The following is a 13,841-nucleotide window of genomic DNA, read 5'->3' as shown; positions in this document are numbered from 1 at the left end:
CCCTTGGCTGTAGTTTATTGTGGGCTGTCCCTTTGCTTTTTAGGGCTCCTTCTAACTGGAAACCGGTGTAGGAATGCAAATATGAACGTGAAGAAGTGTTTTATTTTTACAGAATGTGTGCAGAGGATTGTTTTGACCCCAGGGAGAGTGATTATTTTAGGAAATGTGAAACAACTCTAGGAGGACTGTTGTTTTAATAATGTAAAAATGTTTTTTTTTTCTTCTGACCACAATCTTGGGAAAGAGGCATGTTTTCCTTTAATGATGAATTGAAATCATAGGGGTGGTGCAGTAGCGCGGTAGTCAGCGCTGGGGCCTGGGTTCGATTCCGGAGCTTGGAGGTTCTCCCCGTGTTGGTGTGGGTTTCCTCTGGATGCTCCGATTTCTTCCCACAGTCCAAAAACATATTGGAAGGTTAGTTGGCTTCTGGGAATATTGGCCCTGGTGAGAGCATGTCCGTCTGCCCTGCGACAGACTGGTGTCCCGTCTGGGGTGTATCCTGCCCTGCTGTCCTGTTGCTTGTCCGTATGGGCTCCGGCTCCCCTGCGATCCCCTATTGAATAAAGCGGTTAGAAAATGGAAACAAAATTAAATCATATGCACCAGGGGAAAAACAAAACCAAGTTTTGGACTGTGGATGGCTGTAGGTTTAGGGGGTTGGCGAGGCTGGAGTATTGTGAAGCACTCCAGCAGAACTGAGTGTGTTGACTTTGATGTGGCTGACAGAGGAGGGAGAGGCCAGACTGTGGAACTCTGGCCCCAGATGTGCTCCGCTCTGCGCTCTCCTGGTTTCCCTGGAGACCGTTCAGCGGGGCGTGTGGCCCGGGGCTCAGTCGGCAGCCAGGAGCCTGCTGCTCCCCCGCCGGCTTCGATGGCACCACCGCAGGATCACAGGATCACAGCTGTGTCGCCCGGGGCCCAGGGATCTTGTACTTTTCAGACACGAGGGGAAATAAATCGAAATGACACCGAAATACCTGTGTTCATGAGTGTTTTCACGCACGCCTCATGGAGATCTGCAGGAATGTGCATTGGTGAACTTTTTTGTTTTATAATCCCGCTCGTACTTTATCGGGACTCCACAATCAATAGGCCAGAAAAAGATTTCCGGAATCACTATGGATAGTGTGAGAGTCTTCTGTAGGAATGCCCCCGATACCCTGTTCCACTTGTTCATTACGGTTAGCGTTGTTTGGTTTGGAGTTATTTGGCTTTCCGTTTTCTCTTTTGGGCCCTTACAGGGTACCCAGAGCAAGGTGATCAAACCTTTCACGTGCAAGGATAGCCAAGAATGACATAATATTCAACAGGTAAGTAATGGTGTTGTCAGCCAAATACCTCCTTGATCTGCAGAGGGAACCCCACTGTTGGCACACCTCTCCCTACAGTTATGAGCTAAACACATCCTAAAATAGCAGAATCGCCCAGGTTATTACACTATAGTTACAGTAGTTTCTCTGGCTAATTTACAGCATAAACAAATATCCCATTTTCTTAGAAGATGGATGTTGCACTGTAAGAAAACAATTTTTGATACAACAAATTTAAAAATGTAGCTGTAAAATGAGGTGTTTTCATGAACACTAGGTGGCATCTAATCTGCTGTGCTTTGGTGATGCAGGCTGTTGAACTCCTTACAAGCCACGGGCTTTCCAGGTACATTTGTGAACCTATGTAAGGGTTCCTCCTTGGCTGAACATGTACTCCTACCTACTAATGAGACAGTCCTGCCATTATAATTGTTAGAAATTTATCCCTCCTTTTCTGGCCATAAACTTCCATAAAGGTGACATGCTTGTCCTGCTTGCTATACTCCATCCAAACGTCCATTAGCCATATGTGACCGGGAGGTGTGAATTACAGTGCAGGTAAAGTAGTTGTTTTTTTTTAATCTTCTCCCACGATAGTTTAGAAAGCAGAGATGGAATGACGGCACAGCGAAGTGGTGGACCTGTGCTTGTTTTTCAGTTTTAAAAGCAGTCTTGTTTAAAACTGGGTGGATCTGCTTCAGTGGGATCGGGGACCTGAAGGGGATTTAGCAAAGCCTTTGAACTTTGTGGGTGGAAAAAAAAAAGCATGAAGTGCCAGTTGTGCAAACGTCATGCATGGCATCCTACATTATCCTGGGATTGGCCTTGATTCTCATTGTTGAAATGCTTTTTCATGGGTATGGGAACTAAACTGCTAAACGGCCTCACGGAAAAGCTGGTTAAGGCTACGCCAAATCAAAGGTTAATATCAAACTATTTTCTAAAGAATTTAAAATACAGAAACAGGAGAGCTTATCGTCCCATAGAAAATCCAGCCTGTCCCCATAATGTTAACAACACTGACCGTCAAAAGAAACCTATTTATACATGCATGCTTTTTGGAAAAATAAGGATTTTGGATGTTGATTAAAAGCTTTTGTTGTTTTGGCCAAGATGACAATGATACTCTTGATGTTATTGCATAAGAACTAAATCGCCTATTTAGTAAGAGTTGATGTCAACTACTGCAGGAGACAATATTCCATTTAAATCCAAATAGGAGAGACATTTTTTTAAAGAGTAATGTTCAAATCAACAAAAGGCTTCTCACCATCAGGATGGTAATGCAACTTAGATTTGTGAAAGGTTGCACAGTCCTTTAAATGTGTCACTTTCTAATGGAAATGAAACCCAGAATGATATTACTTATACTCCCATACTTTAGACTAGCTCTTGGGTTCTTCATGGTCAAGAGTCCGATATACGCATACAGTTTAGCCTGCCTAAGAGAATGCAGGATTTATACCTGAGTCACCTTTCAATATAATGATGATAAATTCTGGAGGCAGAGCAACTTGTAAAAGATAGAGATTCAGTCTCTTAAATTACCTGCATTCCAAGCAGAAGGGTGTTTTGGATCGGTTGCTAAGAAAACTCAGACTACCCCCCACATTGTACCAAGAGCACATGAATGATCTTCCCCTGGAAGGGATAGTGTCCTCCTGCATGGCTACAGTGAACAGGAAACTTTTGAACAACCAGTCAAATCAAGCCAGTACATCCTTGAGGATGGAAGGAAACCAGAGTTGCAGAAAATCAATGCAAGTGTGGGAGAACATGCAGACTCCACCAACCCGAGGCAAGAATCGAACCCAGGGCCCTGGAGCTGCGGAACTGCCGTGCCAACCACTTGTTAAAACCACGATACCATTCTGACGGTATACACGCCCAGACTGTTTTCTGACATTTTCCCCTTGCTTGCAGAACGTCCTGCAGCATGCTTGCCGTTTAATCCTGAGAGGTTCAACAGCCACATGGAAGAAAAGGCAGATTGTGTGCAGCCAGGTCTCATGTATGCTGTGTAATTACCTAAAGCAAACAGCAGGCCATGAATAGTGGAGCGGGGAGCCCACTAACCACGTTGTGCAGGTGGAGACGAGGGGCAGGGGAAAGGCACAGCTCAGGCAGGAGTGATGGAAAAGGCTCTTCTTGAACAGTCAGCCCATTCCCACCTCTTGTCAGACATCCTCCCAAACCTGCCAGACACTCTCAAACCACTGTATTTGCATTGCACTTCACACTGAGTGAGTATACATCCGTGCTATACCGACCAGCAGAAATATTTTAGGGAAAACTTGGAAAAGGAGGTTCAGTGCACACACACAGGCGTGCCCAACAACATCTTTCCAGTTGTTTATTTTTAGTTGTGCTACATTAACATTTTTCCACTTTGATTTTTGCCAGAAAAAAAAAATTAAATGGAAAAAAACAAGTTTCTTTTCACTTATACATTATAATGGCACCAATGTTATAAAAAGTGACTGAGGTTTACACAGTTTGCTGCACAGAAGTATGGACACCTCTTAAGCACTTGCACATTTTTTTCCAATTAGATTTGACTGCCAAACAACATGTTTGATTCTGTGAAATGATGCAGAACTACTTTCCTTTCATCTGCAAACTTTAAAACAGACTGAGCATTGAAAACCCAATTTTTATTGGCAGTTTCTATTGTCAAACTTAATCCAAACATATAAGAGCTTAGTTAGAATCTCTAATCCGAAGCAAAACAAAGTCATAACATCTGTACAGCATTACAAATGAGATGTCAGCAGCTTATGACATGCCACTTGTGAAAGTGTGGATAAGTCCAGTGCATGGCAAGATCAAAAATCTTTCTCGAGGAGCTGTGACATTAAGTGAATAAATGACGCCCAGGGAAATAACAGTTTAAATTCCAGTCAAATATTTATAAGCCAAAAGTATGATTTCATATTTTTATTATGGTCATGTTTATGAAAGACAGAATTTAAAAAATAACCTTTCATTTTCAAATTTGTGGTTTCTAGAATGGTATTACTCTTGGAAAGATGAGGAATATATTTTTTTATAGTAGGTCTGAGTATACGTTGGGCCCACTCAGTACACTCAGTGCTATTAAGTACATTCATGGATGTTTCCCAGATTTGTCAGACAATGCGCGGCTGTGTTGAAACCTCTGGCAGTACACTCTCTCTGTATCTAGTGCTGGGAAGGCAGGCTGAGGAAGCCTCAATAATCCGTGTTTCTGAGGCAGGAGAGCACAATTACATGCTAGACTATCAAACAGAGGCCCTGGAGAGTTCAGGAGCTCAATGTAAAGGAAGGAAGGAAATACTTTTCAGAGGATAAACAGAGAAAGACTCTGGAAAAAAAAAACTGCAGATGGACAAAGGAAATGTAAACATGCCAGAATACTGGAGACTCCAGACAGGCACTACGTGTAGGAGACTGACTTCGCTAATGTTCCTACAACTAGAGAACAGATGACATTTAGAAGTTCAATTTGTAATGTTCACAAAAATATTTTAAAAAAAAGGTTTTGTGAAGACTATTTTGTCACGGGACACCTACCACCACTTGTCTCATCACATTTCTTCCTGGCACCTGGAAACCACAAAATAAGTGTTCAACAGAAGTAGTCTCTCCTAATTGGCAGTCTCCCTGTTTGTTGTCTTCAAAGGGTTTTAAAAAATAAAACTAGATAAGGCATTAGTTTTGTGCCTTCTTGGACAATATTACTATTCCAGCCTTAATAAAGAGCCAAGTCCTATCAGTCACCATAACAGAATTATGGGTTTGTTCAGAGGAAAAGCAGCTTGTTTTGTGTTACAAGAAAAGCAAAGAGAACATGTATGCACTTGATGGGAGATCGCCGTTAAAGGTTGCAGTTTAAAAAAAGAATAGGGAAGCAGAAAATGACAATTTTCTATTTCTTTGTGCGCTTGCCCAGGCTAAAACTGATCATTAGGAATTCAAAGTAACCATACAGAGAAAAGGCCAATTAGTGAAAAGGGGCAGCTATATAAAGCCACACTATAAAAAGCATGCTTGGAGTTAACCTTGCTCTTTTACTGTGCGGTTTGCATCAAGTTAATTTCAGTGTAGAGAGCAGGAGAATAGCACACATTGCTCAGTCAGAGTATAAAGCTGCTTTCCTAAGGAGTGGTGGGACAGAGGGGTATCATGTTCACATTTGTTTCAGATTTCATCCATGTAAACAAAAGGAGCAGGCAGACAATCTGGGGCCTATTTAAATGAGGCCTGAATAGATCTGTCAAGTGTAACTTGACGTCTTTTTCAAGTCATAATTGAGTCAAAACTAACTTTGATGGGTTCGAATTTGGTTGGATAAACAATTTCATTTAAAAACGTTCCTCATTTATGTTTGATGACATGCTAAGATGCAGGATTTGAAAGTTAAGATTGAGTCTGACACAGAAAGCATGTTTTCAACAACACGGTATCATTTCCACTGAGTTTCTCCCATGTAAAAAAAAAAATGACATCATTCCATTTGGGGCTGCAAGGATGTTTGGGAGCAATATTACGGAAAGTCTGCTGGCTAGTCCCTCTGATTGTCTGTTTTAACACTTTATTAAAACGCGATGCCGGCTGCAGTGAAAATCCAGTGCACCAACCTGCTTCAGTCCATCCTCAAGAGGCTGTTTTTCCAGTGGGTCTGGGGAACAGATGATGCGATTGTGATAATGTCATATTAGCGCTCCATAATCTGCGGTCTACACACAAAACTGAAACTGGCACCAAGTTCAGCCAGCAATTAAAACTAGAGCCAGGAAAGGGAGAAGGGTCACTTTCTATATAATCACAGACCAATACAGCACAAAGCAGTGTGCCGTATTCAAGTATTTTTCTGCACCTGAATATTATGACAGGCAGAAAAAGACATACTTTTTCAGTACAGGTGAAAATTTACAGGAGTATGCAAAGGTATTGCTGATATTAGCCAGTTTGTTTGCTTAATTTATAACCAAATTCTTAGATATTTCACTGCCATCTAATTCCAAAATAAAGACATAAACGTGTTACTTTTCTACAGTGTTCATCTTTGCTCTCGACCTCGGTTTGCTTCATTTTCTGGCTTCTCCATGGTTTTGAATACATCTCTGTCTGATGGCCAGCCTTCCCTCATTGACCATAACCACACCATGTCTCATTTGGCATCTGAAAAATCAATATTACTCAAACTCTTCCGTTTCCTCACCAGTCACGTCCCACACTTCTGAGTCAATCTGAGTTAATGGACAATGAGATTCCATTTGTAAAAATACAAAAAATAACAAGCATATTCCCGTGTTCCACAAAGTAGACAAAACTCTTGAGGGAGGAAAAAATGAGAAAAGAAGAAAATTATGTTTTCTTCTCCCCTTTTAATTTTTTTTCATACTGCTGCTGACATGTGTCCTGTTCTTCCAAGACCAACTTTCTCACAAATCACATTCCAAATCTCAACATTGAACATGGCCTAAATAATGGCAGCTATCAGTCTTTTCAGTTTCAACATGAGGTCAAATTCAGCACTGAGATTTCACCTGACAGAGCAGAAGACACTTTTTAAATGCTGGGGCGGCTGCACTGACGTTTTTGGGAGATAAGGAGCGATGAGTGAACAAGGCAATACTGGCCGTTTTACATTGTGTGGGAATTTTCTTCCTACCTATCAGAGGATGTGGAGGTTGCTGTTATCTGTGCACAATAACATCCTGATGTGTGTAGTGTAATGTTCCCTCCAAAGGGAATCTTACAGAAATAACTGGACTACGACAAAGATAAAGAGCTAGCAGGGGGCAGCGAGAGGGTAGCAAGTTCAGCTCCACATCTGCAGTTTCCACAACCTTGAGTGGGATAACTTCTAGAGCTGGCAGACATGCTGTTTATCTTCATCAGCTGGATGGGGGAAGCCAGGGCCGAGTTATAACAGAGCCCTTTGTCCCCATTGCCATGTTGTAGCTGCAGTCTTTGGCTGGCAGGTTGTAGGTTAACCTGCTTGCAATAACTTCACTGAAAACTGTAGTATCCTGAAGGAGGACAAAACTAGCAAAACACTGGCTTCCATCAATCACACAAGACATTTGATGGTGTTCTGCAGTACAGTGGCAGGCAGTTCAAGTTCAGTTCCTTATACATACTTGTATGTACTCTATTGTGATGGATTTGCACAGATATATACACAATTTTCATATGTATAATTAATAAACCTTGCAGAACAAGGTTCTTAAGAATATTTCTAATTTAGGAGGCTTAACTAAGCAGTAGTATTTTCTTTTTAATGAAAATTAATTGCACTTTCCTCAGCCTACAAAAACAAAGATACAAACATCTTGCATACTGAACAAAGCCCACCTGCCACTGATCGTAAGAGCATCATCCCAACACTGCAGTACTAAAGAATGGGAATATCAGTCAGCAAAAGCATTTCAGCTCCTTCAGGTTACATATGATGTCAAGGATAGATAAAGCATGAAGAATGTATAACTACAAAAGTTTGGTATATGTTAATACAAATAGAAGTACAGTATTAAAAACATCAGTGGGGAAAAAAAGGCTTCCCCCCCAAAAAAGACGAGTGAATCCAGGTCACAGGCATGTTTCTTCTTTTTCTGGAGAGACATTTCAATTAAGCCCCAACATGTGCCCTTAACAGCTGCTCTTGTTCTTCTTGTGTGAGCTTTACAGGCACAATCTGGTTTGAAGCTGCCCAACACATCAGAATAATATACTTTCAGTCACTGCTCTTCCCTTGTTGTAGGGTGCTCCCTGTGGTACATTATAATCTCAACACTCTTTCCTGGTAAGATGCTGTGGGAAATAAGAACCTGGATTCAGGTAAAGGATACCAAGCTACCACTATATATGAAATCCCTACTGAAAAGAAAGGCCTAACATGACCACCATTAGTCCAGTGCCCATAAACTGCAGCCTTCAGACTATACTGACAGCCCAGTAAGTCAATCTTGCTGTCAACAACAATAGTAAAATAATCAGGTGCTGAGCTCTGTGGACCTTAACATAAGAGTTGAGATCAGGAAATATTTAATGAATGAGATAACAAATCCACAGAGTGAAGCTGAAGAAATCACACACATAGTAAGGGATTTGCACCTGGTGATTAATTACCGGCACACGTTTAGATATGCAACTGCTAACAAAACTAGACAAAAGACAGATACTGGAAAGGCTTCTTAATTCTCTGCAGAGAATGCAAAAGCAATGCCTCTTCATCTTGAATATCAGGAATGTTTTTTCTCTTCCTTTCTATTCCTCACTGAGAAAAAAAAAATTGACCTAATTAGCGAGGGAAACTTTAAATGCTTTCATATGTGGAGCTTGATACTGTTAACAGTCACCAAGCTCCAGTATGAGAAAAACTTTAGCAACCTGGAGTATTATTTATGTATTACTGAAAACAATGTGAATCGCATTGATGCCATAACTTTCAAGACCACAGGTATACATGTAAAGAAAATAAAACCTAGTCTGGTAAAGATTTTAAATGACATTTATATCGAAGGCTCTGGAGGGATGAAAATAGTCAAGTTCAATGAGCCTGAGTGGTCATACACTCCTGATGCCATTACCTCACCTGAACATTATTAATACTGTACCTAATCCCCTCCTCTCCCTCGCATCCCTGCTCCAGCCCATCTCCACCCCTGCAGAGTGAGGAGTGACCAAGGGGCAGCTGCAGGACTGTTTCAACCTCCTTGTCCACTGGCCAGGAGGTAAGCCAAATTTATTGTGAAAAAGCACGCAAACACCTTCCAAATGCTTGGGTGTGGTTATTCCTAGTGAAAAGTGCATTTCACTCTATACAATTAAGGCACATGTGCAAATCTGTAACTACCACATTACACAAAGACATACAGACCAAAATGCATATTAATATTATCTTCAACTACTTCTGTATCTGTGGTTGCAAGACCTACGTAAGAAGAATTAATTTGCTAGAGAACAAACATGCAGAAACTAGTTACCTCCACACCTCTAGACACAAACTGCCACAAGCACTCTGCGCATTGTGGACAGGAACTATAAAAAAGGGAAAAACAATCTCAAATTTCTCTTTACCACCAAAGCAAAGCATTTTGAACTTTTTTCTTTTCATTTTTATTTTACCCTCTTATCTGCCATAATACATTGGAAGCAGACATAACATGTCATATGACACAAATGTAGAATTACGTACTGGCCAGACCATTGATCCGGTATTTCGATATGATGTGTTGATATTTACACAGTACATTTTTGTAAAGCAAGAGCTACATCAATCATACATATTAGAAACAATAAAAAAAATAGAACTAAAAATGTACATCATACACTTGATATATTTTTTTTGCTTTTTACAGAGGTAAAAATGCTTATTGTAAAAAACAAAACTAATCAATACAACAGGGTTTATTTTATTTTGTTTTAGTATATAAGGAGATAGTAGATGTTCAGTATGCTTCAGGCACTTTCTTTAAATATTTAAATGTGTGCATTAGCTAAACTGTGCACCAAACAGATGAAGATGCTTCTGGTTAACTTCCTTACCACAGATACAAAAATAAAATTTAATTTTTCTCTAACAATGTCTGATGCCAGTATTGCAAAGCTGACTAGGATGACAATACACATTGGAGACCTTGGGAGAGGGAGACGATGAGAACGTTATATACAAAAATCCATCCACCTGTTTTCCTACCTTTCCATTACAATTTCAACGACCAGAAAGTGAGTACACTGAGAATTTTCAATACCTATCGATTTACACCAGGACAAAGAAAACTTAAGTGCATACCAACGTATGCATGACAAGAAGTTTGGGGCACTTCATAGTAACTTGCACAATATTTATAAAACTTTGTATTAGTGTTGTGCTTCTTACAAAGATAAAACCTTACAGGTTGTCCTACATGTAAGGTCATAGGGTAGTATTAACTTTGAGGCTGGTTTGTGTTTCTATTAAACATATTGCATGCACATATATATATGCATGTATATATATATGCACACATACAAAGTCTATATACAAATTTCAATGTCACCCTTATTGATTAGCTATTCTAGACTAATTTCATCCCTTTCTTTTGTAACCAATATTTAAGCCTAACACCAAAAGCAGCAAAAAGCTAAAGAATAGGGTTACAAAATGAGCCAAAGAGCTCAACCTTGCAGCTAAATATCTGTATACAATGTAAAACTGGTACAGTTATGTAAATCAAAGGCTGACAAGTAATTCTCTATGCATGATTTTCGAAGGGGCGGGTGTTCTCTCCTGCTTTCAGACCATTTTAATGGACAATGGGCATTGTTGCCATTGGCAATCCCTACAGAAAGCAGAATTAGCAGGAACAGCCCCACTGACTTTGACAGACCACTGGTAGCTGCATAAGAACTTCAGATTGTACTATGCCATTAGCTATAATTGCTATTTTTAATTTAAAAAATGTGGACATTTATTGAAATATATTACAAAAATACTCTTTTCAAGCTAATTACAAGCTTTGAATATGGGTAAAATAAAACTGTGTTGCTCTCTCGGATATATTGATAAAGGTTAATCAGTGAAGACTCACCACACCAATGGAAGAGCTTCATGTAGCTTGTACCACATATTAAGTTTCCTTTTATGTGGGGAAAACGTAGAAGACGTAGTTGTATTTTGAATACATTCAAGACATGTTTTACATCTTTAATTATATTGGGGGGGCGTGTAGAAAAATGCATTCAAAATAATTTGGCAAAATGGCATGAAAATAATAACCCCTCATAATCAGACAACCAAGATTTTGAAATCTTTTTAAGATAATGCTGTTAAACAATGCAAAGGTCACAGTCTTCGTTTTCATCACAAAACTGCCTCACACCACCTTAAATGGGTTAATATTTTTAGGTTTGCACAGATTGTGTTTCCGAACATGGGCTCAATTTTTGAATTAAAAAAAAATCTTAGTGTTTTCGTTTTTTTCATTATAACAATAAAGCACCTTTAATACTACAAGTGATGATTAACCTTTACTCCAGCTGCTCACATTTTCATATTCATGAGTGTGCTTATGTTATGGGACAATGTTATTTTCCCCCATTCCCTATGGCTGGCATTTCAATTCAAAGGAAAAAAAGCCTGTTGATTTCTTTGGACATTAAACATTACAACTTAAAACACCTAATACTTACTCTCAAAACAATAAAAGGTTAGCCTGCTTAGGATCAATTATTAAAGATGTTCTGCGAATTACAAACGGTGGACGTCTATATTTAAGCTGCTTAGGTTGCAATTTCGGCTTCAATTTAGTAACAAATACTATGCTGTGACACACCACTACCATTCCATTTCACCTTCCTAACAAGCGCACACGGCGAATGCACATGCACACACAGAAATGCACGCATACACTCCACGTCAGGGTGAATCGGGTGGTTTTTTTTTTAGGGAGGGGATATACGCCAGTTAACTGCCGATACCTTTGCACGCAAAAGGAGAAATGAGGGATCTTCATTTGGCAAGCTAGAGCAAAAGAACTAAACTAAAACTCTGCTCACATCAACCACACGCAACATAAAAAATTCAAGTTCTTAAAACAAATCAGTGTAAAAATATAAAGTACCTGTTACATATAAATGAGTAATCATTGGTTAGTCCTTTATAATGCATGACTTGTGACGCTAGAGGCCCAAACAGACGGAGGTTTCCATTTGCCAGAGGCTGGAGAAAAATCCACTTGGAGGGGAAACAAATTCTTCAAGCCACCGTGTGTCTTTTATATCGCCCCCCCCATCTGGAAATTCAGAAGAAAGAAAACACAGAGCTTATCACCCCACTGCTTTATGCTTCCCACCACAACAGCGGCACGCCATCCCACACTGGTAGCACGCCCGCAGTGGCAGGTAACAGCACATACACGGTGCCAGGAAGGACAGCGCCACCAGGGCCAGCCAGCGCAGACAGAACCTGTCGTCGCTGGTGTCGCAGGAGCACGGGTCCGAGTAGTCCCCTTCGGGGTCAGACATGCAGTGGTAAAGCATGCTGTCTGCGCACCACATGAAGCTGACCCTATGGATGCAGGTTCGAATAGGGTCAGGGGCATCCTGGCACTGGCCTCTCCCGTTCTCCTCGTGGTTGAACATGTCCCTGCAGTACACGCACCTTGACCTCTCGCCATCCTCCTTCCGCCTCCTGGCCTTGGACTTGAAAGATCGGGGCTGAGTGTTCACCACCCCACCACCCCCGCTGCCCTTCAGCTCCTTGTGGCCAAAGTCAGAGTTGGGGACGTAGGGGTAGTTGTAATCGTGCTTTGAGGCGTCGCTTTTGGCAAAATGTACGTAGGAGTCGACCTCCTCGGGGTCAATGAACTTCTCCCGCACGGCCGCATGCCTGTAGTCCTCATAGCCCGTCAGCCAGGTCTTCTCCCGAGGATTGATCCGGACAATCTCCTCGTCATCGTCTTGGAAACTGACGTGACGGGGCAGCTTGGGCACGGACTAGCAAGAGGAAGAAAATCGGTTAATTGACAGAAAACATCTCAGCACCGTGAATGTAAATGGTTTCTAAGGGTAACCAATGTTGCTGGAACTTAAGTCCTAGTCAACAGGAAGGCAACAAACTTGTAAACATGTACAATTCTGCACATTCTTTTTTAATTGTGCAGGTACCACTGAGCAAGAAACAAAACAAGAAGCTGAAGCACATAAATTCTGTGGTTCCTTTTGGGGTTTGAAAGAAATGCCTGTGCTTTTCAAGTTAATTTTACTGTGAACAGACCAGTCCCTTCCTTTTAAAAAAGAGCATGTCATTGTACCAGAACTCCCCACAGATCAAAGGGAAGACCCCACAGCTTGATGAACGCATACAAAGAGCCCGAGTCTATACACAAGAAATCAGAACACAACCGACAGCAGATTGAAACATTCAGTAAACATCCTGGTGTACAATGGCAGGCCCCCCTGCTTGTGGGACTGACGAGACTGACCTGATCCAGAAGGTAGTGATCTGGGGGGCTGTAATGGTCGTGCAAGTGGCCCAGGATACAGCGATGTCTCCGGGTTTCACAGAAGTTAGGGGAGGCTAGCGCCTGCATAGAGTGATCCTTCTTTTGGGAAGAGTTCGAAGAACTATCCGTAGCGTTCTTTATTGATGGGGCGAAACAAATGCACATCATTACAATATTATAACAAAATCATAATTCAGCTTCAAGTTATCTAACAAGAGTCCTCTGCAATTTCTAAATGCTGAGATTTGGAAAAGCAGAAAATGTCTTAACTTGCATTGCATAATAATCAGCCAGAATGACTGTCTCTTTGGATGAATCTACAAGCTGTACATCTAACGGAACCTAATCTGATTGGACTTCAAGTCATACTAAGGGAACATGACTGGTAATCTGTCCATGTGCTTTTGTGGATGGAAAGAACCTGAGGGGATGTGGCCACAAAAAAAGAGGGTCAAAGAAATGATATTAAAATACACTCAAATCTGTTACGGCAGCACTTGACAGACCATCCTAAATCTATTAAACAGGATAATGTTCTTTCACACAATATTCCAAA

At 40.9% G+C, this 13,841-nt stretch overlaps 1 protein-coding gene across 3 annotated transcripts in view; it reads right to left on the bottom strand.

Moving 5' to 3' along the window:
• Window positions 1–9,392: 9,392 nt before the first annotated feature.
• Window positions 9,393–13,841, bottom strand: part of spred2b (sprouty related EVH1 domain containing 2b) — a 43,642-nt gene continuing 39,193 nt past the window's right edge. For all 3 annotated transcript variants that reach the window (XM_088610106.1, XM_088610107.1, XM_088610108.1), the window contains exons 5-6: window positions 13,265–13,420; window positions 9,393–12,776 (exon numbers count right to left, since the gene is read on the bottom strand). In XM_088610106.1, the coding sequence (XP_088466232.1) occupies window positions 12,108–12,776; window positions 13,265–13,420 (825 nt within the window). In that variant the 3' untranslated portion in view covers window positions 9,393–12,107. The remainder of the gene's footprint in view (window positions 12,777–13,264; window positions 13,421–13,841) is intronic.

The sequence above is a fragment of the Lepisosteus platostomus genome, chromosome 17 (genome assembly GCF_059453375.1).
Source record: "Lepisosteus platostomus isolate fLepPlt1 chromosome 17, fLepPlt1.hap1, whole genome shotgun sequence".
NCBI lineage: Eukaryota > Metazoa > Chordata > Actinopteri > Semionotiformes > Lepisosteidae > Lepisosteus > Lepisosteus platostomus.
The sequence above is the reverse complement of the archived record's forward strand: the minus strand, read 5'-3'. Positions and strand labels throughout refer to the sequence as shown.